The sequence below is a fragment of the Saccopteryx bilineata genome, chromosome 1, assembly GCF_036850765.1.
Source record: "Saccopteryx bilineata isolate mSacBil1 chromosome 1, mSacBil1_pri_phased_curated, whole genome shotgun sequence".
Taxonomy (NCBI): Eukaryota; Metazoa; Chordata; class Mammalia; order Chiroptera; family Emballonuridae; genus Saccopteryx; species Saccopteryx bilineata.
The window spans coordinates 91,075,585-91,101,857 of record NC_089490.1 but is presented as its reverse complement, the minus strand read 5'-3'; the positions used below and the strand labels follow the sequence as shown (position 1 = coordinate 91,101,857).

General features: G+C 39.8%; 1 protein-coding gene across 19 annotated transcripts in view; it reads right to left on the bottom strand.

Annotated features, from left to right (window-relative positions):
- The window catches only part of RBFOX2 (RNA binding fox-1 homolog 2), a 326,779-nt gene that overhangs the window by 89,861 nt on the left and 210,645 nt on the right, over window positions 1–26,273 (bottom strand). The window contains exon 1 of one of the 19 annotated variants that reach the window (XM_066259703.1): window positions 16,187–16,316. The exons of 17 other annotated variants lie outside the window; for them this stretch is intronic. In XM_066259703.1, the coding sequence (XP_066115800.1) occupies window positions 16,187–16,231 (45 nt within the window). In that variant the 5' untranslated portion in view covers window positions 16,232–16,316. Of the gene's footprint in view, window positions 1–2,840; window positions 2,970–16,186; window positions 16,317–26,273 lie in introns of those variants that run through there. One more of the 19 variants, XM_066259713.1, reaches the window with a different exon arrangement.

Sequence of the window (26,273 nt, the reverse complement as noted above, 5' to 3'; positions counted from 1 at the left end):
TCCAACAACAAGCAGTATAACTAGTCTGGCTAAACATTTATTTAATTAATTGAAGTTGGAGTCATTTGTAATTTTATTTTTTTAATGTCACACTTATTACGAGAATGATTTTTCTTCTTTTCCTTCCTTTTATTCTGCATTATTTTCAGATGTGAGAAGATACAGTGATTTGGTTCACATGTTCAGAAATAGTTATCTCAGTAAATACTCCTACAACATAAACATGAACAAAAAAACCTTCTAAAGTTATTTTTTTTAAAGATCACAAGAGCATGTCTACCATATTAGAATTTTGTGATTAAGCAAAGCACTGGTTACTTATTGTGAATCACAATGCAGTTTGCTAATGAGACCAAAGAGGCCTTATAAAACTAGAGCATATATAATGATAAAGCACACTCACTGTTCAACTATTGCCACAGATCTAATATTGTCTGATGAGAATGTCTCTTGAGAGCCCTTCCCTTCTTCCACCAAGTAAGCCATGGAAACTAGGGGATATGGAAATGTTAAGATCTAAGAGGTAAGAACCTACGTGACAAATGGTGAAATCTCACCTAAATACCTTTCTGAATATACTAATCAAGACAATGAATACAATAAACCATTTGACTTTGAAAATCAAATCTTAAACAGTGTACACATTTTATATTCAGACACGTGACAGATTATTATATACATTCAGATTAGATATATGGCTTGACAAAAACACACAAAAAATAAATCCCCAAAACACACACAAAAAAGACCCCCAAAAAAACCATAGGACAAAGTAAACAGTTGGCCTGTCTGATTATTTACTTTGATTTCTTTTGTAGATACTAACAACAGTGTACATTTCATTAACATAGAAAGTATACACCAAAACAAGTACGCCAGAATAGTGAAAATTGACAAATTTGATATTCTACAGTTTCCAGTTGTATAAATTCAGGATGGGCAAAAACAAGTTACTTGTTTCCTTCAGCAGTCAGCAGAATCTGAGAAAAATCATAATGATTTTAATTGATCTATTAGATTTCTTCACTGCCAAGAAATCCCTTTCCTGTTTCTATTTCTCTTCTGCTTCATTCCTAAAATTATAGTTTCTTTAAATACCAATCAGTAAGACCACAATATGAGGTGTGCATTCTAACTTGTGCTTACATATGCCTAACCTGTTCTCTAGAAACTAAGGGGTCATGTCCCAAGAGGTATAAAGAAGTCCTCCTATATTAAATAAGTCTTCCACTGATTTAAAAAAGTCAAATAGTCAAAAAGCTTTCAGTAATAGCTGAGAAAGAAGAGAGCTGACACCCGATAATATTGCCAGCCAATGAAAATTGAATGAAGGCTCCAAGGTTAAGAAGTATCATCTCCCAAGCAACAAAGAGAATACAGAAATAGGTTTTCCCTCTTATGGAAACTTTTTTAAAGTAAAGCAATATTTCAAAAGAGTTAATCAGGCTAACAATGAACAGATAAGAAGTGGAAGAGAAAATATTTCAAGGGTTTCTCCACTTTTTAAAAGAGGGAGGGGTTTCTTGATAATTTCCAAACTCAGATTGGATATTACTTTGGAAAGAATTACTTTGGAAACAGATATTTTGTGAAAGTTACCTTTCCTCTAGGTCACACTGGGAATATCTCCCTAACGTTTTCCCTCCTTCGAAACAGCACTGCGGGGTATTATATAACATTTAACGGAACAGAGTTCTAGCTCCTAAACCAGTGTCTCTATTTGGGTGGCTAGCCGACTCTCTCGCCCTCCGGTGGTGACTTGGAGAGGCAGAAAAGAGAGAATACAAAAAAAGGGCAACCTCCTTAAAAGGAAAGCACTGTCCGGTGATGAAATTTCCCTACAGAGCATAAAAGGCTGGAGTGCAAATGATCCTAGGTCCGAGACTAAAGGACATGAACGTTCTACAACACAAATGATTTCTCACTGATAAACCACAGCCTCATTATTCCCTCTCACCCTATATACATATTAAAAAAAGGGAGTAAAAGGAACCACAGAAGGGTGCCAACAAGAAAAATAGCACTGCCAGGGAAAACCACGGAAGAGTATTCACCTTTCCATTTGTCAGGAATGACTTGCTAAAATGCAGATCGGCTATTGCCTGGCATAACCAGAGAGAGAGAGAGAGAGAGAGAGAGAGAGAGAGAGAGAGGAGAGAAATCCCACTACCTCTCCTTCAAATGCCTTTTAATGACCCCGTGCTTGTCATTTATACATTCAGATCTGTTCTGCCAGGGAAGGCTCTACCTGCCTCTGCTGCACCTGCATATTCCTACGGAGAACATTCTTTGCCATAACAAAGCCACGAAAATGAAAGATTTTCCTAGTCTTCATTTTTAATAAACCATTTAGAGAGTAAAACTGCAATTCCATAGCCAATTCTGAGAAACCAAAGTGAATCGGGAATCAGATTTCCCTGTAACACAAATTCTTCTGCAGTTCTTAAAAGGAAGTCAAATCCCTCTCCCCTCTTTTTGGCAGTCTACAAGAATCTCTTCCTACCTCTGCAGTCTCTCTCTCCCTCCCTCTTCTCAGAATCAAGACAAAGAGGTAGACAAATCCCCACAGGGTCTTTCCTGAGCTACAGCTGCACAGTACAGGAAACAGGAATCTGCTACGGAGCTGGGGGGGGGGGGGGGAGTGATGGGGAATACGGATACATCTCTCTTTCTCTCTCTCACGAACTCACAACACACAGACTTTTCAGGGGAAAACAAATAAATCTGGTCTTTTCTAAGACAATAATAATTAAAACTCTGATGGATATACCCCATCCCCATACCTTTATTTAGATCCCAGAAACGGGAAAAGAAACACACCCGGGAAACACAAATCTTACCTGAGTTACCATTTTCTTTTTCTCCATAAACCAAACGGAATAATAGATGATGAACACTTCAAAGCAGCTGTGCTGGGGCACACCTTCCACAGTTTTCTTTTCACCCCCCCTCCCCCCCAATCTAGCTATTTAAGCATAAGTAATTGATCTCCCTTTATCCTCTCTTCCTTCCTTTTTTCTTTCTAGTGTTTCTTCCTTTCTTTTCTCTTCCTCTCTGGCAGTCTCTCCCCCTCCTTCTTTCTCCAGCTCCCTCCCATATCTCAGGCAGATGGCTGAAGGAAGCCCCACCCCTGAATGCCTAAGGCAATTAATCAGAGTAGAGCCCCACCTCTTCCTCCTCCTCCTACCCCCTCCCAGCAGGCTGACATCTCCCAACTCCAGAAACAGGCCTGCTGGAGAATGGCAGTTTAGTGTGTGCTTTGCGCACGCGTGTGTCCATGTCCGTGTGTGTGTGTGTGTGTGTATGTGTGTGGGTGTGGGTGTATGCGTGCGCACGCGTGTGCGCTGTGTGTGAGGGGAGGAAAGAAGGAGGAGAGAGGGAGGGGCAGGCGCCATGTGCAGGCATATTTTAAGGAGCGAATATCTGCGATGGTGGCATTAACTATATAGCACTGGAGATATTCATAGTAACACAGTTTTAATACAGACTTAAAATATTCCGTCCATAAATATAATAAATAAGAAATGAAACGGATTACCTTAAAAAAAAACATTCCCAGCTTATAGATGGAGTGGATTTAATAAAACATATGAAAGCTATTGAATGACCATTGCCTGGAAAGGTTTTCAAGGAATGAAAATCTGCAAGATCTTCTTGTCCCAAACCAGTCCAGGGACTCACAAAGGACTAAAAGAGAGGAGGGAGGGAATTAAAGTGCTTATTTTTTCTATGTAAGAAAGCTGGGGATTCTGATAAAAGTGTCTACAAACATGACTGCGTAAGGCTTCCAGCTTCCTTAAAAATTCTGGTTAACTGAGAATTCACTCTTTGTGTTCCCCAGGCTTCCGTATATCAGCATCTTTTGAAAAATATAAGCCTTTTGTCATACACACACACACACACACACACACGTCATTGTAAACAGTAATTGTTACTATAGAGCAGTGGTCCCCAACCTTTTTTGGGCCAGGGACTAGTTTAATGTCAGAAAATATTTTCAAGGACCGGCCTTTAGGGTGGGATGGATAAATATATCACGTGACCGAGACAAGCGTCAAGAGTGAGTTTTAGAAGATGTAAGAGACGGAATCTGGTCTTTTAAAAAAATAAAACATCGTTCAGACTTAAATATAAATAAAACGGAAATAATATAAGTTATTTATTCTTTCTCTGTGGACTGGTACCAAATGGCCCACGGACCGGTAACGGTCTGCGGCCCAGGGGTTGGGGACCACTGCTATAGAGTGCAATAGATATACAAGGTTTGGGAGAATGTGTACTGCATGAAACTAAAAGTTTCTTTAAAGTTCTCTTGTTAAAAGGAAATAATGGGAAAAAAGCATCAAAAACGTGGCTCAATCCAAAAGTTCTGGTCTAAGTCCTAACTGGGCCCTTTACAAGTAAATGATCTTGGAAAAATCTTAACCTTTGAATATAAATTTTATAATTTCCCTACTTTATAATTATTAAATATTCAAATAAAACAAGCTGTATGAATGTTTGATGAGTTTATATTTATTATTTGTCTCATAAAATAGGTTTTTCTAAATTTTTTAGTATTCTAATAAGATCCTAAAGAATTTTATTATATATTTTAATGTTTTTATTTATTCACTTTAGAGAGGAGAGAATGAGAGAGAGAGAGAGAGAGAGGGAAGGGGAGGGGAGGGGAGGGGAGGGGAGGGGAGGGGAGGAGCAGGAAGCATCAATTCCCATATGTGCCTCTACCAGACAAGTGCAGGGTTTTGAACTGGCGACCTTAGCATTCCAGATTGAGGCTTTATCCACTGCACCACCACAGGTCAGGCCTATTATATATTTTAATTATGCTATTTTTATTATGTTCTGATTTCTAATAGATTACCCAAAGGGCAAAGAGATTAATTCCCAAATTAAGCTTCCTATTTTTAAAACAAACATATAAAAACATCAAAATTAAAAATCACATTGAGAATACATAGTTTTTTGCTGTCTTTATAAGAACTGTTTGGTAAAATATATAACCACACTTTTAAAAAATCTACTGTATGATAGTAATGTTGATTGGTACATTACCAATACAATATTGTCATGCTTCTACTCAAATTAATAATCACTTAATTCTGAAAAGAAAACAGGAACTTCCAAACAATCTGTGGGACTTGGAAAAACTAGATAATTACAGCTATTTATTGAGTATCTTCAATACATCAGGCACTATTCTGGACATTTTACAGACATCTGTACACTTTTGCTATAATCCATAATATGTAAAAAACCCATGAACCAAAATGGTATCTTCAAACATTAGAAAAAGCATTATGAGAAAAGGAATAGATCTATACTAGGCTTTTCTTATTTAACGTTTTTAGAAATGATCTGGTAGATAGAACGTACTGCATTCTCTGAATTTGCAACTGAAAAGCCAATTAGAAGGAGATAAAATGCAGTCAACTGTTTTAAAAGACAGTGAGTAGTCTAAACTGTGGTGGTGCAGTGGATAAAGCATCGACCTGGAACACTGAGGTCACCAGTTCAAAACCCCGGGCTTGCCTGGTCAAGGCACATATATGGGAGGTGATGCTTCCTGCTCCTCCCCCCCCCCTCTCTTTCTCTCTCCTGTCTTTAAAAATGAATAAATAAAATCTAAAAAAAAAAAAAAAAGACAGTGAGTAAGCAGAAAACAGGTAGGTGAGCCTGACCTGTGGTGGCCTAGTGTCAACCTGGAACACTGAGGTCGCTGGTTCGAAACCTTGGGCTTGTCTGGTCAAGGAAAATGTGGGAGTTGATGCTTCCTGCTCCTCCCCGCCTTCTCTCTCTTTCTCTCCATCTCTATCTCTCTTGCGCTCTCTCTCTCCTCTCTAAAATGAATAAAGTCTTAAAAAAATTTTTTTTAAAGAAAACAGGTAGGTGAGTTTCAGAGAAGTGGGGGCTGCTATAGTTTTGGAAAAATCTAAATCTTATATATGAAATAATTATTTACATTTTCAGTTCTAGTATAAGAAATAAACCTAAGAATCACTGTATACCATTCTCTAAATCCAATGGTCCATTAGAGTGCAAGGGATGAAACACCTAAGGACCAAGAACAGACATTTAGGACCAACATTTAATACCACAAATAACAAGCTTATACAAGTCATTGGCAATAGTTAGTATGAGTTCAAGTAAAAATTAATATTAAAATGATTTTTATAAACTCATTGAAAAACAGAATCATTGTGAACAATGGACAAACTCAAGGATATTGTGAAGTGTGTCCCTGACTTTAAAGGCTGACATTAGGATAATTTGCTCCCTGGGGACCAAAAGAGGGAGAGCAGTTGAACAGACCTGGCTCTGATCCAGCAAAACAACCAGAGTCTCCTGGTAGTTTAATGTGCCCAGTGGCGCACCAAGGAGAAATTCATTTCAGGGCATTTTCTGGGTGAGGGTATGGAGTTGGGAGTTAGTCAAATATATAGTAAGAATGTCAGCTAAGGGAGGAAACCACATCCAACTTCATGGATCAATCCCCAGCTTCAAGCACAGTGCCTGGTAGGTCCTCAATAAGTATTTGACGAATAGAGGAATTTCTCCCAGTTATCTCAATTTCTTCATTGCTTCCTCAATGGTTCACAAACCTCAGCTTCCTTTCTGCTATACCATTTCATGGAAGTTTATCTTATTGAAGTTACCCAAGACCTCTGATGGCCAAATTCAATGGATATTTTATATCTTCTTTAACTTACTGGTGGCATTTGGCACTCTCACCCTCAGGAAATTCTCATTCTCAGCTTCAAATGATACCAGTCTTTCCTGATTTTCCTCTTTCCGTGTTCACTGGCTTCCCGATCTCAATCTTCTTCCTGTCTACCTTGTAAATGTTGGTATTGCCTGAGGTGCCCTCTCTATTTAACTGCATACCACAGATTCTTAACCTCAGGTGTAGAGCTCCTCACACAGACAACCCCGTGGAAATTTGTTTTCTTATGTATACTTCTGTGCACAGAGGATCCATAGGATTCAAAAGAGTCTCCAAAGGGTACAAACCTCAAAAAAGTCCAACACTCTGAACACACATGCTCTAGGTGACGGAGCCCATTCCATTGCTTCAATTACCACCAGTTACTCTGATGACTCCCACATTTCTATGTCCAGTCCAGATAGCTAGCTCTCCTGAACTCCATGTCAAATGATCCAATTGCCTAATAGTGGTCAACTCCATTTAGATATCTTACAAATTTCTCTAATTTAAAAGTGCAAAACAAAATTCTCAAAATTGAAACATTAATTCATTTAACAGATAACTTGGTTGGTTAGAGCATTATCCCAAAACGCAGAGGTTGTGGGTTTGATCCCCAGCCGGCACATAGGAACAAATCAATGTTTCTTTCTCTGTCTCTCCCTCTTTCTCTAAAATCAATTTTAAAAAAATCTCTCTCTGTGTGAAACTTGGATTCTAGTACCCATTCTACCATGTTTGTTTCCTGGGCAAATGGTTAAATTTCATGGCCAGTAAAATAGTTACCATTTCTTGGGAAATGCCTCTGTATTCCAATGGTAGCTTCCCATCAGACCACTGCTTACATTAATAGCTCACTTCATCCTCATGGAGGGATGCTTTAATCTCCATCTTAGAGGTGAGGGAACTGTCTTCCGCCTCCAGTCTATTATTTTTCCCATCCAAGTTTCTTGTGCTTCCCAAATCTCATTATGCCAGCTCCAAGATTAAAATCCTCAACTATTCCTCACAGCCTCAGGGGGGAAAATCCTAACTCTTAAGTAAAAGTAGGCACGTAACACAGAAGCTGGTTTCTGCATTCCTGTCCAAGTCACTGCTCCGCCTTTCCCTCCCCACCCCTCGCTCTTCTCTGCCCCTACCACACTGAACACTAGACAGTTTCTCAACGACATCATATTTCTGTTCTTTCCGCTTTATGTTCTTACTCCTCTGAATATGGCCTTTTCTCTGGTTAATTCATCCTTCAAGACTTACTTCAGGGGTCCCCTGCTTCAGAAAGCCTTTCCTGGCCCTAACCGCTCCCCATATCTGGGTAAGGTACCCTCATCCCTATGCCTCAACATCTAAGCCACAGTTCATAATTGTTGAGGTTACTGTTTCAGTGTCACTATTACTAGACTGTGAGCAATCTGAAGGGAGGAATTGTGTGTTTTATATCCCCGGCTCATAAACCAATGCCTGACTACATAGAAGATGAATAAATGTTTGTTGAAATCAAATAATAATGCCCTGATTTCTATCACTAGCCATTTATTTATTCATACATGGGTACCTAAGAACAAAGAGTTATCTATGAAGTTATCAAAATATTATAAAAGCATTCCTTTCTTCCAAAAAGAGTACTTGGAAATAGCTTCAACTCTATAAATTTACTTCAGTGTCTTACAAACCTGAAGCTTAGAGGAAGACTTACAAAAAGAGTGGGAGAAAGGTCTATTTTCAACTTTATTACAATAGTTCAGATTCTAGACAAAATAACTCCCTGATTAAAAAACTCACAACTTTAGGTGCATGGGCTCATCACAATTTTACACAGATGTGACTCAATTTCCCTCCTTCCCACCTCTGTGCCTGTGAAGCCATAAAAGCAGAGCCAGGAGTCCCCTGACCAGTGGCAGATCTGCTCAGACTTTCCCAGGCTGCCCCAACATCCAAGTGAAAGGCAGCGTTAAAGGGACAGCACTTTCTGCAATAATAGAAACTTGTTAGTATAAAAGTTCTTCACAGCATGCCCCCACACAATAACCCTAAGTTTAATAACAATTTAGACCTAATAGATTTAAATACATTCTCAGAAGCCTAACACAATGCCACTTTAATTTAATATCCTTTGCCCCAACATTCCTTTTCATATAAATGCAGTCAAATTAGAGCTAAGTCCATTACAGTGTGTCCGTAAAGTCATGGTGCACTTTTGACTGGTCACAGGAAAGCAACAAAAGATGATAGAAATGTGAAATCTGCACCAAATAAAAGGAAATCTCCCAGTTTCATATCTATTCAGTGCAGTTCGATGTGGGCTCACACACAGATTTTTTTAGGGCTCCTTAGGTAGCTATCCCATATAGCCTCTACAGACTCATCACTGACTGATGGCCTACCAGAACGGGGTTTCTCCACCAAACTGCCAGTTTCCTTCAAGGCTTATCCTACCAAGTAATGTTATTTGTATGTGGTGGCGCTTCGTTATAACCGCGCCGATATTCACGTTGCACTTTGGTCACAGATTCGAACTTAGCGAGCCACAGAACACACTGAACTTTCCTCTGTACCGTCCACATCTCGACTGGCATGGCCGTGGGCTGCTCCGCTGTATACACAGTATTACGTCATCATCTGCGCATGTGCACATGCTGCCACATCATCCTACAGAAACTGGGTTTTCCTTTTATTTGGTGCAGATTTCACATTTCTATCGTCTTTTGTTGCTTTCCTGTGACCAGTCAAAAGTGCACCATGACTTTACAGACACACTGTATTTCTGAGCTTCTTTTCTTTAGTTCAGGCAGGGTTCTCTTACATAGAACCCATTCTAGAAAATAAGGTGAGAGCAGGATTTGAAATCAACTGCTTTAGACTTTCTATGCTTATAAAACAACTAACCTTCATAGTTATCGCTTGTCCCCCCAAATCAAACCTTTTTTTTTTTTTTTTTTTTTCCTGAAGCTGGAAACAGGGAGAAACAGTCAGACAGACTCCCGCATGCGCCCGACCGGGATCCACCCGGCACGCCCACCAGGGGCGGTGCTCTGCCCCCCAGGGGGCGATGCTCTGCCCATCCTGGGCGTCGCCATATTGCGACCAGAGCCACTCTAGCGCCTGAGGCAGAGGCCACAGAGCCATGCCCAGCGCCCGGGCCATCTCTGCTCCAATGGAGCCTTGGCTGCGGGAGGGGAAGAGAGAGACAGAGAGGAAAGCGCGGCGGAGGGGTGGAGAAGCAAATGGGCGCTTCTCCTGTGTGCCCTGGCTGGGAATCGAACCCGGGTCCTCCGCACGCTAGGCCGACGCTCTACCGCTGAGCCAACCGGCCAGGGCCTCCAAATCAAACCTTTAGAACAAGACCACAAATGACACACACTATGACAGAGGTGAAACCAGAAAAACTTGAAAAATCATTTCGTAAATTATCTAAATTTGGGTAATATACTTTCATATTCTTAAAATACTGCAAATTCTAGAAAAAGTTATTTTACAATTGAATTATGTATACAGTCTTTGTATTCTGAGAGAGTTTTGAAAAGAAGTTCTTAGGCAAATATTAAAAAGGGATGGGATGTAAACAAATTTATAAATAACCAGATTATCAAAAAACAATATCTGACTAACCTGTAAAAATCAGTGTGCTGTTTCTTCAACACTAAAATATGCTGTGTCTCTCTTCCTAAATTACTAGGGATTCTGCTTTTTTCATCACTAAATCCTGCATTGGCACACAGTAGGTACTCAAAAACATTCTCAAAATGAGAAAGTAAAGAATGCATATATCCCTCTACATCAAGATCATCTCTACAAAGGAGTAGCGAGCATTCCACAGATCTGAGCATGGGCTATGCAGATGTATCTTTTTAGATAGGTAACTTTCTGTCTCTCAGTCTTTCAGATGCCTAATATCCCTAAGGATACCTGGCTGTCCTACACCCTCAATTCAGGATACTTAGCTACACTCCCAATAATGTAAGACTCTGCTTCTTCCTCCTCCAACTGACCCATTTACCTCAAGATGATAATCTTGATGATAAGTGCCAATGTGTTCAATGGGTAACAAGTTAAGTAAAAGGGCCTAGGAAAACCTGTGACATTAGATGATCCCCTAACTAACAACAAGAGTTACATTTTCCCCCAATTCTTTTTATTATGGTAAAAGATATACACTATACAGTTCACCAGCTTAGCTATTTTCAAGTATATATTTCAGTGGTTATTATATAATATATATTCCTAATATGCTACCATCACCACCACCCATCTTCAGAACACTTTATTTTTTAAAACTGGAACTTGAGGCCCTGGCGGGTAGGCTCAGTGGTAGAGCGTCGGCCTGGCGTGCAGGAGTCCCAGGTTCAATTCCCAGCCAGGGCACACAGGAGAAGCGCCCATCTGCTTCTCCACCTCTCCCCCTCTCCTTCCACTCTGTCTCTCTCTTCCCCTCCTGCAGCCAAGGCTCCATTGGAGCAAAGTTGACCCGGGTGCTGAGGATGGTTCTATGGCCTCTGCCTCAGGCGCTAGAATGGCTCTGGTTGCAACAGAGTAACGCCCCAGATGGGCAGAGCATCCCCCCCTGGTGGGCAGGTCGGGTGGATCCTGGTTGGGTGCATGCAGGAGTCTGACTGCCTCTCCGTTTCCAACTTCAGAAAAATACAAAAACAAACAAACAAAAAAACTGGAACTTGATACCCATTAAACAAGAATTTTCCATTCTTCTTGTCCCCAGAGTCCTTGGAAACCACTATTCTACTTTCTGTCTTTATGATTTTGACTATTCTAGGTACCTCATCTAAGTAGAATCATACTGTATTTGTCTTTCTGTGGCTGGCTTATGTCACTTACCATAATAATATCCTCAAGATTCTTCCATGTGCTGCTTATTTCAGAATTCCCTTCCCCTTTTAAGGCTGAGTAATATTCCCTTGTATGTATGATATACCATATTTTACTTAGCCATTCACCCACTGATGCCACCTGGGTTGCAGCATCTACCTTTTGGCTATTATGATTAATAATACTGCTATGACCATGGGTGTGCAAATATCTCTTCAAGACCCTGCTTTCAATTCTCTTGGGTGTATAACCAGAAGAACTGCTGGATTATATAGTAATTCTACTTTTAATACTCTGAGGAACTACCATACTGTTTTCCACAGCAGTTGCACCATTTTACATTCCCACCAACAGTGACAAGGGTTCCAATTTCTCTATATCCTTTCCAACACGTGTTTTCCGTTTGTTTGTTTTTTACAGTAGCCACCCTAACAAGTTATATTTTAACCATCCCATCAGAGGCAGTAAATGTTTAACACAAAAGAATAATTTCAGGCCTGACCAGGTGGTGGCGCAGTAGATACAGCTTCGGACTGGGATGTGGAGGACCCAGGTTCGAGACCCCGAGGTCGCCAGCTTGAGCGTGGGCTCATCTGGTTTGAGCAAAAGCCTACCAGCTTGGACCCAAGGTCACTAGCTCCAGCAAGGGGTTACTCGGTCTGCTGAAGGCCCGCGGTCAGGGCACATATGAGAGAGCAGTCAATGAACAACTAAGGTGTTGCCACGCGCAATGAAAAACTAATGATTGATGCTTCTCATCTCTCTCTGTTCCTGTCTGTCTGTCCCTGTCTGTCCCTCTCTCTCTGACTCACTCTCTGTCTCTGTAAAAAATAAATTAATTTTTTTAAAAAAGAATAATTTCAGGAACAGATTCTCAGATAGATATTCTTCTAAGCAGGAATACTATACTCATCGCCCATTAAATCATATCTAGCAAGCCCGTATCTACTTACTCTGCCTATATTTTAAACTAATTTTGCCCAGGTTTGGTTCTGCATAAATTCTAATAAAATAACCAACTGCAATGGCAGACTCTTAAGATAGGCATGACTTTATTAACAGTAAGAGCAATGAAAGGTCAAGTACCTAAAATATCTTATTGCCTTCTGTTGAGGAGACTCATTTTATTTCATTATCTCAACATTAGCAATTGAACAACATGGAGGTTAGGGGTGCAGACCATTTCCTCACCCCCAACCCACCCAAATCTCAGTGTAATTTTTGACTCTACAGTGGGCCCTTCACATCCAAGGATTCAACCAACCATGGAAAGAAAACAGTATTTTTGAACTGTGGACGGGACTGCGCAATTTGGATATGAAAACACTGTTTTCTGTCAGGGGCTGATTGACTCCTCAGATGAGAAACCCACAGATAAAAAAGGTTCCTGTATTTACTGAAAATAAAATCTGCATGTGTGTAGACCAGCACAGTTCAAACCCATGTTGTTCATGGGTCAACTGCACTTAACTTTAAAAATAGGTGTAATTGAAAAAATACTTTTTCAATAATATTGTAATAACTGTATACAGTGCCATGTGGGTATCTGAACTATCAGGGACCACTTTGTAAAGTACATGACTGTCTAACCACTATGCTGTACACCTGAAACTATTATAAAACAAAATAAAACAAAATGCTTTTCAAGGCTTAAAAAAAATACTATTCAATCATGTTCTCTGTAATTTCCAATGGTATAATGTATTGGTACAGAATCACAACTATTATGCAATGAGGAGCCTTCACTCAAGTATAAGAATCTAACAAAAGCTAAAAAGAAAATTTTATAACCATAGTTAAGAGTTTGGGTAACAAACAGTCATCATTCATTTACAAAAATACTAAAAGAAAACTGTTACCTTGACAGAATTAACAAATAAGACTGTAAAACAGTTCCTTCAACTTAAAATTGTTTTTTCAATTCCATTAATTTCCCTGATGTAGTGGAATAGAAGGTATATTCTTCCCCCCCCCCCCCGAAGCTGGAAAAGGGGAGACAGCTAGACAGACTCCCGCATGCGCCCGACCGGGATCCACCCGGCACGCCCACCAGGGGCAACGCTCTGCCCACCAGGGGGCGATGCTCTGCCCCTCCGGGGCGTCGCCCTGCCGCAACCAGAGCCACTCCAGCGCCTGGGGCAGAGGCCAAGGAGCCATCCCCAGCGCCCGGGCCATCCTTGCTCCAATGGAGCCTTGGCTGCGGGAGGGGAAGAGAGAGACAGAGAGGAAGGAGGGGGTGGGGGTGGAGAAGCAAATGGGCCCTTCTCCTTTGTGCCCTGGCCGGGGATTGAACCCGGATCCCCCGCACTCCAGGCCGACGCTCCACCGCTGAACCAACCAGCCAGGGCCAGAAGGTATATTCTTAAATTTTGATATCCCATTACCTGCCTCTCTAAGCTACCTTAATATCAGATAGAATAAACCTATCAAATGGAGCAAAGCCAGGAAATGTTTCAAATACTAAACATTACATTTACCAGTACTAAATCTTAATGACCAAAAGTATTTTGAGTGGCAAATTCATTTTATCATACATTAATAAAATTTTACTGCAAAAGACTCTATCAAACACGCCATAGTTTCTAGACAGGAACACTTTAATCCACTCCACAACTTTCTTTACAGGGTGGGGTTGTGAGGTGGTGGTGATAGTAGACAATTTTCTACCTCAAAAATTTATTTACATAATAATTTTTCATATATTTCCAATAACTTCCATCTTTTTTGGAAACAGTTATAAATTTTCAGTTTTTTTCCTCAGATAATTTTGCTTATATTACAGTTATTACAAGTCCCTTACTTTGCTAGATGGGTCTCAGAAATTTACTGTTTATAGTTGTTTCTCTACAAAAACACATCAATATTTACTTGTAAGAAGCTTTGCTTTTAATCCAGTTTCATGACATTTTCTGCCTTAAGCTGTCACACAGACTGATCTATTGTTTTATGCCAGCAGAGAAAGAATTCACAGATAAATGAGGCCCACAAAAATATCAAAACCTCATTATAGTAAATATAATATACTCTTAATCTGAATAACTCAAAAAATAGAAACTGTTATGCAGTTAATAGAAAACATATAGTACAGACCAATGGGTTAGAATCTAGTTAAAGAGATATAACCACAGCCCCTCCCATGTAACTTCAATACTGATAGTCTGCTTTGAATGAGAACTGTGAGTTTACTCTGGAGAGCTTCCCCAACAATTCCAATCAAAAATAGCTTGGTTGTGCCTGACCAGGTGGTGGCACAGTGGATGGAGAGTCGAACTGGAATACAGAGGACCCAGGTTCGAAGTCCCGAGGTTGCCAGTTTGAGCGCAGGCTCATTTGGTTTGAGCAAGGTTCATCTGGTTTGAGCAAGGCTCACCAGCTTAAGGCCAAGGTTGCTGGCTTGAGCAAGGGGTCACTTGCTTTGGTGTAGCTCCCAGGTCCAGGCACATATGAGAAAGCAATCAATTAACAACTAAGGTGCCGAAACAAAGAATTGATGCTTCTCATCTCTCTCTCCCTTCCTGTCTGTCTGTCCCTCTCACAAAAAAAAAAAAAAAAAGCTTGGTTGTCTCCTGGCCAGATAGCTCTGTTGGTTGGAGCATTGACCCGAAGTTCAGAGGTTGCCGGTTTGATCCCCAGTCAGGGCACATACAGAAATAGATTGATGTTCCTGTCTCTCTCACTCCCTTCCTCTCTGGCTAAAATCAATAAATAAAAATTAAGAAAAAAGTTATGCATACTTAAAAAAAATAGCGTGGTTGAGACTTTTGGCCCCAAATACTTAATAAAATGTACTGGTTAGTCACCATTTTTAACCCTATATATTTCTGTTCAACTAAAACTTAAGAGTTAATTATTACAGAAATGGCCAAAGAAAGAATAATTGACTGCCATGAGAACAATAATAAACTAAAACAAACTGAGAAATCAAGTTGTCTATAAATTCAGAATTAATTGTATTAACTGTTTTTATTCTCCTACTCTAAGTTTTCAGCACAATTAATATTTCAAAGAATCCATGTCAAATGGATCCGCTGGTCCAACCCCTTCATTTTATATATAAGGAAAGTGAAGTCAAGGAAAACAAAGCTATCTGAGCATGAATTTGGAGGTAGTTAACACTATAGCTTAAACCAGAATCCAGAATATACAGAAGTATGCTTGATAACGACCTAAAATTTTCTAATTCTAGATTTCAACAAGTTAATAACTAAGATGCCACTAAACTCCTCACAAAATAGTCTACTGTAAATTACCTTTTTTTAAAAACCCAGCAACAACATTTGGAAACTGCCATCTATGTATGCTTCTCATCTAGTCAAAACAAAGCCTAAAGTTTACTATAATATGGTGGCTTTATGTTATTTATTAATGCCAAGCCCATTCTGTTTAAAACACACAGATGCATGCACACACCCATGGACACGAACACACAAAAATCCCTCTGAGAATTCAGAACTTCTAGAGTTAAGAACAACCACCTCTGCCCAGCCTTCAATATTATGTAAAACTCAAACTTCCTATTGCAGCAAATAAACAAAACTATGGAAAACTGACACCCTGAATAGTACCAGGTCAAAAGACAGAAAACTTACCAGCATTTCATTCTACCATAAAACCTTCATATCAATCAAATAGTATTTAGAAAACAAGTTAGAACCCTTAGCTTACCTGGACAACAGGATATTGATAATCCATACAATACACACCATACATAGCAATGGGGGGAAAATCTTCAGATAAAGATACTGCAAAAAAGTGGCTAAGCTTTTGCCTTGTTTGAACTGACTGTCCTGTCGAAAGGAACCAGGTAGCACCAAAAATCCTTGGCTGACTTCCCGTCTACGCAGATAGGTAGGTATGCTGGCTCAGATGATTAAGCCGGAGTTTGGTTCAGCCCAGGCTTCCACCCCAGTAAGATTCAACACTACACAGAAGAAATGTTCAGGAAAAAGCAAAAAGCTCCAACTGACTTACTAGTTGTAGACTGAAAACTACACTAGAGATTTACTGTTACTGTTGGTTTTACTGACAACTCTACCAGAAACTCAAGAGGCAGACAATGACAGTCAAGGAGGGGATCACCAGCTCCTTAAAGTGGTATATAAAGACAGTAGGAAGCACAAGCTATCCAGGATCCAAAAATGATATATATGTCCCAGGCTTTACGTGCGTCAGAGGGAACACTCCCAATCCAGGGCATGGAAAGGCGGTTGGGACGGGTATTATTTCTCTATTCCTTCTTGGGCAAGACCTCGCGCACGCGCAGACACACACACACACACCCCTACACACACACCCACATACCCACACCACCCCCTTCTTAATGTCTCCGGCAGGGACAGGTGTTAGGATTAACAGTATAAAACCCTTATGCTGTAGAAAGGAATGGAAGAAAAAAGAAGTCACACTGCTACATGCAGTAAAGGGATCCCTTTCATGACACTGTATGTTTGTGTATCATTTAACACCTCCTTCACTCTGCTTCAACAGAGGCTAGGACAGCTGGCAGGATCAGCACGAGAAAAGAGGAAGGTGGCCCCAACCCTGAGGCAACATGAGTCCACTGGAGACCTTCAGATATGCAAGATACTCTCTCAGCTGTTCCAATCAAACATGTACGGATTAACTCTGGCTGCCTGCAAAAAGGTGGGGGTGGAAAGGTCTTTTCAGAAAAGCCAGTTGCTTTTCCCGTTTTAGGGAGCTGCTACACCCATCCTACCATTATATACAAACACATATGTGTGCACATATTTCTCTAACAGATATTAAAAGCACTAACAAACATGGACAGGTGTTAAGTCAGTCTGACAAAGCACAGAGGGTTAGAGCTGGCTTTTGGAGTCTAAATGGCCCATCTAAAAACCAGCACACAAAGTGAGCAGAATGTGGAAATAAATGCTTATTAAGAGACACACCATTTACAACTACTGATCCTAAGAAATCCCCTACTAGGGGCAATTATTCAAAAGTTCAAAATGATAAATAATTCTAAATTAGTTTCATGGGTTACAATCTCCCTAATCTTGGAGAGCTATTAGTATTATATCATGTTTTAGTAAGATTAAACCATGAAGATTAAATGCAACTGTGAGGCATTTGTGAGAGTTTATGTTATTACTGTGTCCCTTCCACAACCAGTGTGATCTTTCTCCTTTTATGGTCAATTACATTTGAGGACTGTTCATAAAATTTTTTATTTATTCATTTCAGAGAGAGACAGAAACAGAAACATCAATTTGTTTCTGTATGTACCCTGATCAGGGATCGAACTGGCAACCTTTGCATATCAGGACAATGCTCTACCAACCAACCTAATCCAGCCAGGGCATAACATTTTTTATTAAGAGTCAAAATGCCTTACTACACCTAAGAGAGTCCTCTTGTTTAAAAAATTACCTTAAATTGGTTCTAAGAGATTAAGAGGACCAATAAAACACACTAGATTATCTTCAGATGGCTGGAACAGAGTCTATGGGTATTATACATGAGGGAAAAGAATATATCTGTGCAGAACTTTTATAAAATTTACTGGACATCTATTACACACAAGGTATGTGCTAAACACTAGAGAAATGAACAGATGTAACTCCTGTTGTCAAGGACTCTTACAGTTTATGGGAGAAATAGATAAGCACACAGGTAAAACCAAAGGCAAAACGATGCTACAGCATGAGATTAACACTGTAAGCGGCTCCTCACTGTTACTAAGGGAGTAACAATGTTTAAAAGCTTCTCTTAAGGAACATTTCCACATCTCATTCTCACCACTAAAACTATGAGACTCTGCCTTGTTAGTTCCTAACAGAGATTATCTGAGCCTCAGAACGTTTTTATCTGCTTTACCACATCTTAAGGGCCAGTAATATACACATTCTGTCGCCTATATCACTATTAAAGTGGTAATTAAAAATAACAAAAGGAATATTTCTGTAATACAATCTTATACTAAAATTCCTCCTCCAATCAAACCAGGTAATTCCTCAATCCTCTTCCTCCCCGCACACTATGCCATGACATCTTTATTTCATTTCGTACACAGCTGTACGGCAGTCCCAGCCACACGTACACTTGTAAACTAGCCTGTGAAATCACTGCTACGTTCTTGATATAAAAGTGGGAAATGACACTTCCTATAAACCATAAAAGGCTGTGATACTGAACTATGGCTGATAAACCTAAACTTCATTAGTTAACTCAGTTCAGTATGTGCTGAATTAATTACAAAAGACAAAATTTCCAAATGGTATTGTATTTAAGATGACAAACTGTAATTCAAAGTCTAGAAAAACTGATATAATTTAAACTCAAAAGTGGTCCCCAAACAAGTTATTGAGGGCTTAGTCAATTTCTGGAGCTTTAAATTCATTAAGGGCAGATATATATTTATTTATTTATTTATATATAAAAAATATATATATAAAAGAAGTCACTGATATATTAAGTAAAAAATATATATATTTTTGAATAATGTGTAGAGTGTAATTCCATATTTATAAACTCATACATGTATCTGTATGTCAATCAATAAATTTTGTATGTCATTTATAAGCTTTATGTCTTCTGTTATATATAGTAGTGGGCAGAAGTAGGTTTATAGTTGTTCATATGGAAAATAGCACAATAATTAATAAATACTAATACAAGAATAAACTTTCACCTATTCACAACTGTAAACCTACTTTTGCCAAACCTTGTATTTATATATACATACATATAGTTTACTGGTTGATATACATAGCAATATACATGATAAATAGTATCTATGTATTATGTATGGTATTTTTTTTTTTTGTATTTTTCTGAAGTTGGAAATGGGGAGGCAGACAGACTCCCGCATGCGTCTGACTGGGATCCACCCAACATGCCCACCAGGGGGCGATGCTCTGCCCATCTGGGGCGTTGCTCTGTTGCAACCAGAGCCATTCTAGCGCCTGAGGCAGAGGCCATAGAGCCAACCTCAGCGCCCGGGCCAACTTTGCTCCAATGGAGCCTTGGCTGCAGGAGAGGAAGAGAAAGACAGAGAGGAAGGAGAGGGGGAGGGGTGGAGAAGCAGATGGGCGCTTCTCCTGTGTGCCCTGGCCGGGAATCGAACCCGGGACTCCTGCACGCCAGGCCGACGCTCTACCACTGAGTCAATCGGCCCATATATATTATAGGCGTTAAGACAAAACCAACATCTCTAGGGGGTAGAAAGATGGGGAGGTAGCTGGGTTTCATTTATTACTTTAAAGATAAACTTCTCATTTGTTCTAGTACTTTTAAATTAGCATTATCACTCCTATGATTTATCATTTTATAAATTTAAGGAAATCAAAACAAATTTTATTTTGAGTACAGTACTGTAAAAACTAGCAATACTTTCTGTCCCTAATTTATATGATCACCTTTGCTTTACTAAACATAATGGTATAATTATAAACTTTCATTTAAGACTGAAGGATATACACAATTAACAATTTTAACCATGTTTTACCTAGATTCTGCCCAAACTGTGCTTAGGTCTAGTTCAAATAATTTTCAGAAAAAATGGCAGAATAATTCAATATTTGAATTATAACTTCCTGTATTTATCTTTTCACCCATCTCCTTCTATAATGGGTTCCCCCACCCCGAAGTTAGAAGTGAGGAGGCAGTCAGACAGACTCCCTCCCATATGCGCCCAACCGGGATCCACCCGGCATGCTCACCAGGGGGTGATGCTCTGCCCATATGGGGCATCGCTCCCTTGCAGCTGGAGCCATTCCAGCTCCTGAGGCGGAGGCCATAGAGCCATCCTCAGCGCCCGGGCCAACTTTGCTCCAAAGTGGAAAGGGAAGGAAGAGATAGAGAGAAAGGAGAGGGGAAGGGTGGAGAAGCAGGTATGTGCTTCTCCTGTGTGCCCTGACCAGGAATCGAACCTGGACTTCCACACACTGGATCGATGCTCTACCACTTGTAATGTTTTCAACTCAGAAATTACTGATTCCCTCCCTCAAAACAGACTATTTCCTTTAAATTTTAAATACTATCATATTCACTCAAAAGTCCTAGAAATAAAAAGACTGATTCTCCACAAGCACAGAATTATTGCTGACAATGCTAATGTACACAATTTTAAAAAGTACACACTCTGAAATATTATATTTATAGTATTAAAGTTTGTGTATACTGATCAATTAGAAACATGAATATAGAAAATGGCCCTTCATATATAATGCCATGCATCTTATTAGTACAGACAGACCATAAGTTTCAACACTCAGCACACCTAGGACATATCTGTCAAGCAGAGTGTAACAACACTGGAAAGAAACAGACCTAACAACACTGAAGAGTGAGATATCTAGAAATTATCTTGAGATTATGAAATGCAAGTGTTGCCAAGGGTAAAGTAGACAATTTGCTGCATCAGTCTGTGCCAGAGGACAAGTTGAGGACTGCATCAAAATCTGTACCATCCACAACCCCAGGGACCTCTAAACTTACCAAGTACTGCATAACCAGAAAATATATGAGTCTTCTCTTTTTTACTCCCTCATTCTTGTTTGCTTCTCTCCCTTTCCTTCTCTGCCTATGCCACAATGCTACCAAAAGTGCTCAAAGATACTAGTTAGAGCTCAGGACAGAATGCTTTAAGCAAAGAATGCAAAGACTGTTTTTGGTCTAAAGCATAAAATTGGGTTTAGCTGCAATAATCTTAAAAGGTTCCAAAGATTGCTGTGTACTGGGATAATATAAAAGTTAAATGAGGATGGAGAGGATGGGGGGGGGGAACGATATATATGTTGGCAAAATATATAGTCATAAATATTCAAGACTTACTTAGGGATCAATTTGACCCATCTACAATACTTCACTGTGGGTGAATAGTGGCCAAAAAAAAAAAAAAAAAAAAAAAAGTAGGTTCAAATCATTGTGGTGAGCCTAAAACATCAAGCTATATATTTCAGACTTTATCTATAAAGACTGTTTGAGAGGGAAAGAGTGCTACAAAAATAACAGGTTTGTGAAAATGGTTCTGGGGGCAGCAGGAAGAATGGAAAGGGAACAAACTGAAGACGGGGTCCTAGTTTGAAGTTATAGCAGGACACTCAAAAGGAAATGTCTAACAAGTACTCAGAGATATAGGTGGCAGTCCCAGAAGGGAGTGGCCAATGTTAGAAATGAAGATCTAACAGGAGTATGGGAGAAACAGCCAAGGCCATATAATGTGGTTGAAATTTTCTCCCACACTTATTACTGCAAACATTTACTGAACATCAACCAGGTACTTCAAAAAAAGAAAAGATAAATAGAGAAGAAAGTGTAAGGAGAGAGAGAGAGAGAGAACACTAAGGCAAAGAGCTGAAAATAGAACCTTAAGGAATACTCACTCTAGAAGGCAGAAATAGTAACAGAGGATAAAAAGATTAAGCAGGATCGCATACTATTCACAAAAGCCAGGACACAGAGGACATCTGCTACTTTTCTTCAATCCTGTGTCCTTTACACTAGGGAAAATATTTCATAAATTGATACCAGAGATGAGTATAAAACAAAGTCAAGTAGAAATACAGAAAGGTTAAAGGGCATGAAAATTTAGAAAAGATAACTGAATTAAGCAAGTCGGAGATAAATTCTGAGAGACAGTTGCTTTAGGAACATTAGTAAAAGGATGGTAGCAAAAGTGATCAATTCATGATCAGAATGAAAGTAGTCATAATGCCTGCATATAAACAAAACTATCTATTGTGGGGTATTTCTTTGTCTTCCAAGTGGCAATAATGTACAAAAATAATTATAGATACCCTAGTGGTGCCCCTATTAAGGTAGATTTATATCTTGTTATGTTTTCTGCCTCTGTTTCTTTGACCAAATTGTGTTCTTATCCATTTGAAAATGCCCAAATCTTAAAATGGATTCCTTTGAAACCTACTTTAAATGCTATTATATACTCCATGAAGCTCTTTTTGACTGCTTCAAAGATATTCATGAGAATCTTACTGGTTGTAAGGTACTTATCTACCAGAGAACAGCAAATATACCTACTAGAGAACAGCAAATCACAGTTGCCTACAGAAACACTCCTTTGTATGATACATGGTACAAAGGAAGTATGGGTAAGCCATGGTCTAGCTGAAATGCATTATTCTAATTAAAGTGAGAAACCCAGCATGCAAATCGGGTTTTAAAGCAGAAAATAATTGTCAATATTCTAATACCATTAGGAAAATATATCTACAAATGATTCCACACACATTATCTTATATAATCGAGTCTTTAAACCCCCACAGAAACTTCTATTTCAACTCACTCAAAAATATCTTTGCCTGACCAGGCGGTGGCGCAGTGGATAGAGCTTCGGACTGGGATGTGGAGGACCCGGGTTTGAGACCCCGAGATCGCCAGCTTGAGCACAGGCTCATCTGGTTTGAGCAAAGCTCACCAGCTTGGACCCAAGGTCGCTGGCTTGAGCAAGGGGTTACCTAGTCTGCTGTAGCCCCATGGTCAAGGCACATATGAAAAAACATCAATGAACAACTAAGATGTCACAACGAAAAACTGATGATTGATGCTTCTCATCTCTCTCCGTTCCTGTCTGTCTATCCCTATCTATCCCTCTCTCTGACTTTCTGTCTCTGTAAAAAATAAATTAAAATCTTTGAGGTAGATTACAAATATGATTACAATATTTCATGACCTTCCAACCAGAGGTGGAATTTTTCCTCCACCCCTTAAATGGGGTCTTGGCCTAGTGTCTTACATTGGCCTTTGACACATTAGCAAATGTGATTTAAGAGGCTTGACAGGTACTTGTTCCCTGGGGCTTGCCCTCTCTTGCTACACTCTAGAGCAGAGGTCTCAAACTCATGGCCCGCCGAACAATTTTGTGCGGCCCGCAGACTAATCCACGAAGCTCAAAATATTTTGGATAAAATTAAGTAAGCCTAGGGGCCTACTTGTATTTTTCATTTCTCTAGCATCCTAGCTAGATACTAGCTTAGTTAACAGCAGTTGTGATGCGAACTACAGTTTCTGGTCGTTTTGTGACACTGAGTAAACTGCATGTACGATTGTGCTTGTTGTACTGATTTTTTTTTGTTTTCAACTGCAGTGAGAAAAGTGTTGCGTAACAGTTGCCTTTTGTAGACCTAGTGCGGCCCGCTGAACGGCTGTGATCTTACTCTGCGGCCCACATGCTGAGTTGAGTTTGAGACCCCTGCTCTAGAGTCTAGACTCCTGTGACCATGAAGGATGGAGGAGAAACCAAATGCAACGAAGATGAACTATTTCAGTTGAGTCCCCCTGACCAGTTTGCCAACTGTTAGACATGAAAGTGAGGTCATCCTAGACCACTCAGGCCCAGCCAACCCAGACTAGAAAACCTCCCAAATTCCTGACCCAAAGAATTGTGGGCAGATAAATGATTAACACTGTTTTAAGCCATTAAATTTGGGGGAGGTTTGTTACACAGCAAAACCTAACTGACTACAAAACATCGCATAACACTAGGAGGCATACCTCACTTGGACACCAGTACCATGCTGTCTTAATTACTGCAGCTTGAAATCAGGCTGTGTAAGCCTCCAATTTTATTTTTATTTTTCAAAGTTGTTTTGGCTAATCTAGGTTCTTGGCATTTCCATATGAGTTTTAGAATCAGCTTGTTAATTTCTATAAAAATCTTGCTTGGATTGTGGTTACATTAAATCTAAATAAAGATCAATTTGGAGAGAATAGCATCCTAGGAATATAGTCTTTCAGCCCATGAGCACAGTATGCTTCTCTACTTTGTTTCGCCATTCCAAAATAGATTTTTAAAGATTATAACTATCTTATCTCTAGGCATGTACATAAATCAAATACTGTACCTGAGGTTTGTAATACCTACTATCACTTTTCTGAAGTCCACTAGATCCTATAATGCTCACATCCCTATAAAACAGCATGGTGTTGGTGTCAAGAGAGAAAAATAGATCAGCAAGAGGATAAAAAGTGCACAAATAGAGCCACAGGTGCAAAGGCAAACCAGTAGAAAAAGAATAGTCTTTTAAACAAATGGTATCAGAACAACTGTATATCCATATGCAATAAAAATAAACCTACAGCCATACCTTATATAAATACAAATTTAACTTAAAATGGATGAAAAACCTGAAAATATAAAACTTCCAGGAGTTAACCTCTGTGACCTTGGATTAGGCAAAGATTTCAAAGATATGACATGCAAAACACACTTAGTAAAAGACTAAATTAACAAAATGGAAGTCATCAAAAACTTCTGCTCTACAAAAGTCACTATGAGGAAAGTAAGACAAGCCACAACTGAGAGAATATATTTTTTAAGCATATATCTGATAAAAAAAACTTGTACCTAAAATATATACAGTGTGTCCGTAAAGTCATGGTGCATTTTTGATCGGTCATAGGAAAGCAACAAAAGACAATAGAAATGTGACATCTGCACCAAATAAAAGGAAATCTCCCAGTTTCATACCTATTCAGTGCAGTTCGATGTGGGCTCACACAGAGATTTTTTTAGGGCTCCTTATGTAGCTATCCCATATAGCCTCTACAGACTCGTCACTGACTGATGGCCTACCAGAACGGGGTTTCTCCACCAAACAGCCAGTTTCCTTCAACTGCTTATCCCACCGAGTAATGTTATTTCTATGTGGTGGCGCTTCATTATAAATGCACCGACATTCACGCTGCACTTTGGTTAAGGATTTGAATTTAGCGAGCCACAGAACACACTGAACTTTCCTCTGTACCATCCACATCTCAACTGGCATGGCCATGGGCTGCTCCGCTGTATACACAGTGTTACAGCATCATCTGCACATGCGCACATGCTGCCACATCATCCTACAGAAACTACAGAAAAGGTTTTCCTTTTATTTGGTGCAGATTTCACATTTCTATCGTCTTTTGTTGCTTTCCTGTGACCGGTCAAAAGTGCACCATGACTGTACGAACACACTGTAGAACTCTCCAAGTTCAACCATAAAAACAAACAATAAAAAACCAAGTAACTCGCCTGACCAGGTGGTGGCGCAGTGGATAGAGCGTTGGACTGGGATGCAGAAGACCCAGGTTCAAGAGGCCGAGCTCACCAGCTTGAGCCCAAGGTCACTGGCTCAAGCAAGGGGTTACTCGGTCTGCTGAAGGCCTGCGGTCAAGGCACATATGAGAAAGCAATCAATGAACAACTAAGGTGTTGCAACGCGCAACGAAAAACTAATGATTGATGCTTCTCATCTCTCTGTTCCTGTCTGACTCTCTGTCTCTTAAAAAAAAACAAACCAAGTAACTCAATTTTTCAAAAAATGGGCAAAAGATTTGGGTATTTGAACAAAGAAGTTATAGAGATGGTAAATAAGCACTTCAAAAGATGCTCAGTGTCATTATTCATTTGTAAATTAAAACCACAATGATATCAATATCACTACCTACCTACTAGAATAACTAAAATTAAAAAGGCTGACAATACAGCCCTGGCCAATTGGCTCAGTGGATTTAGCATCAGCCTGGCATGCAAATATCCTGGGTTCGATTCCCAATCAGGGCACACAGAAGAAGCGCCTATCTGCTTCTCCACCCCTCTCCCTCTGACTGCTCTTCCCTCCTCCCCTGCAACCATGGCTGGATTGGAGTGAGTTTGCTCTGGGCGCTGAGGATGGCTCCATGACCTCCAACTCAGGCGCTAAGAAGAGCTCAGCTGCGGAGCAATGGAACAATGCCCTACATGGGCAGGGCACCATCCTCTAGTGAGCTTGTTGGGAGTCTGTCTCTC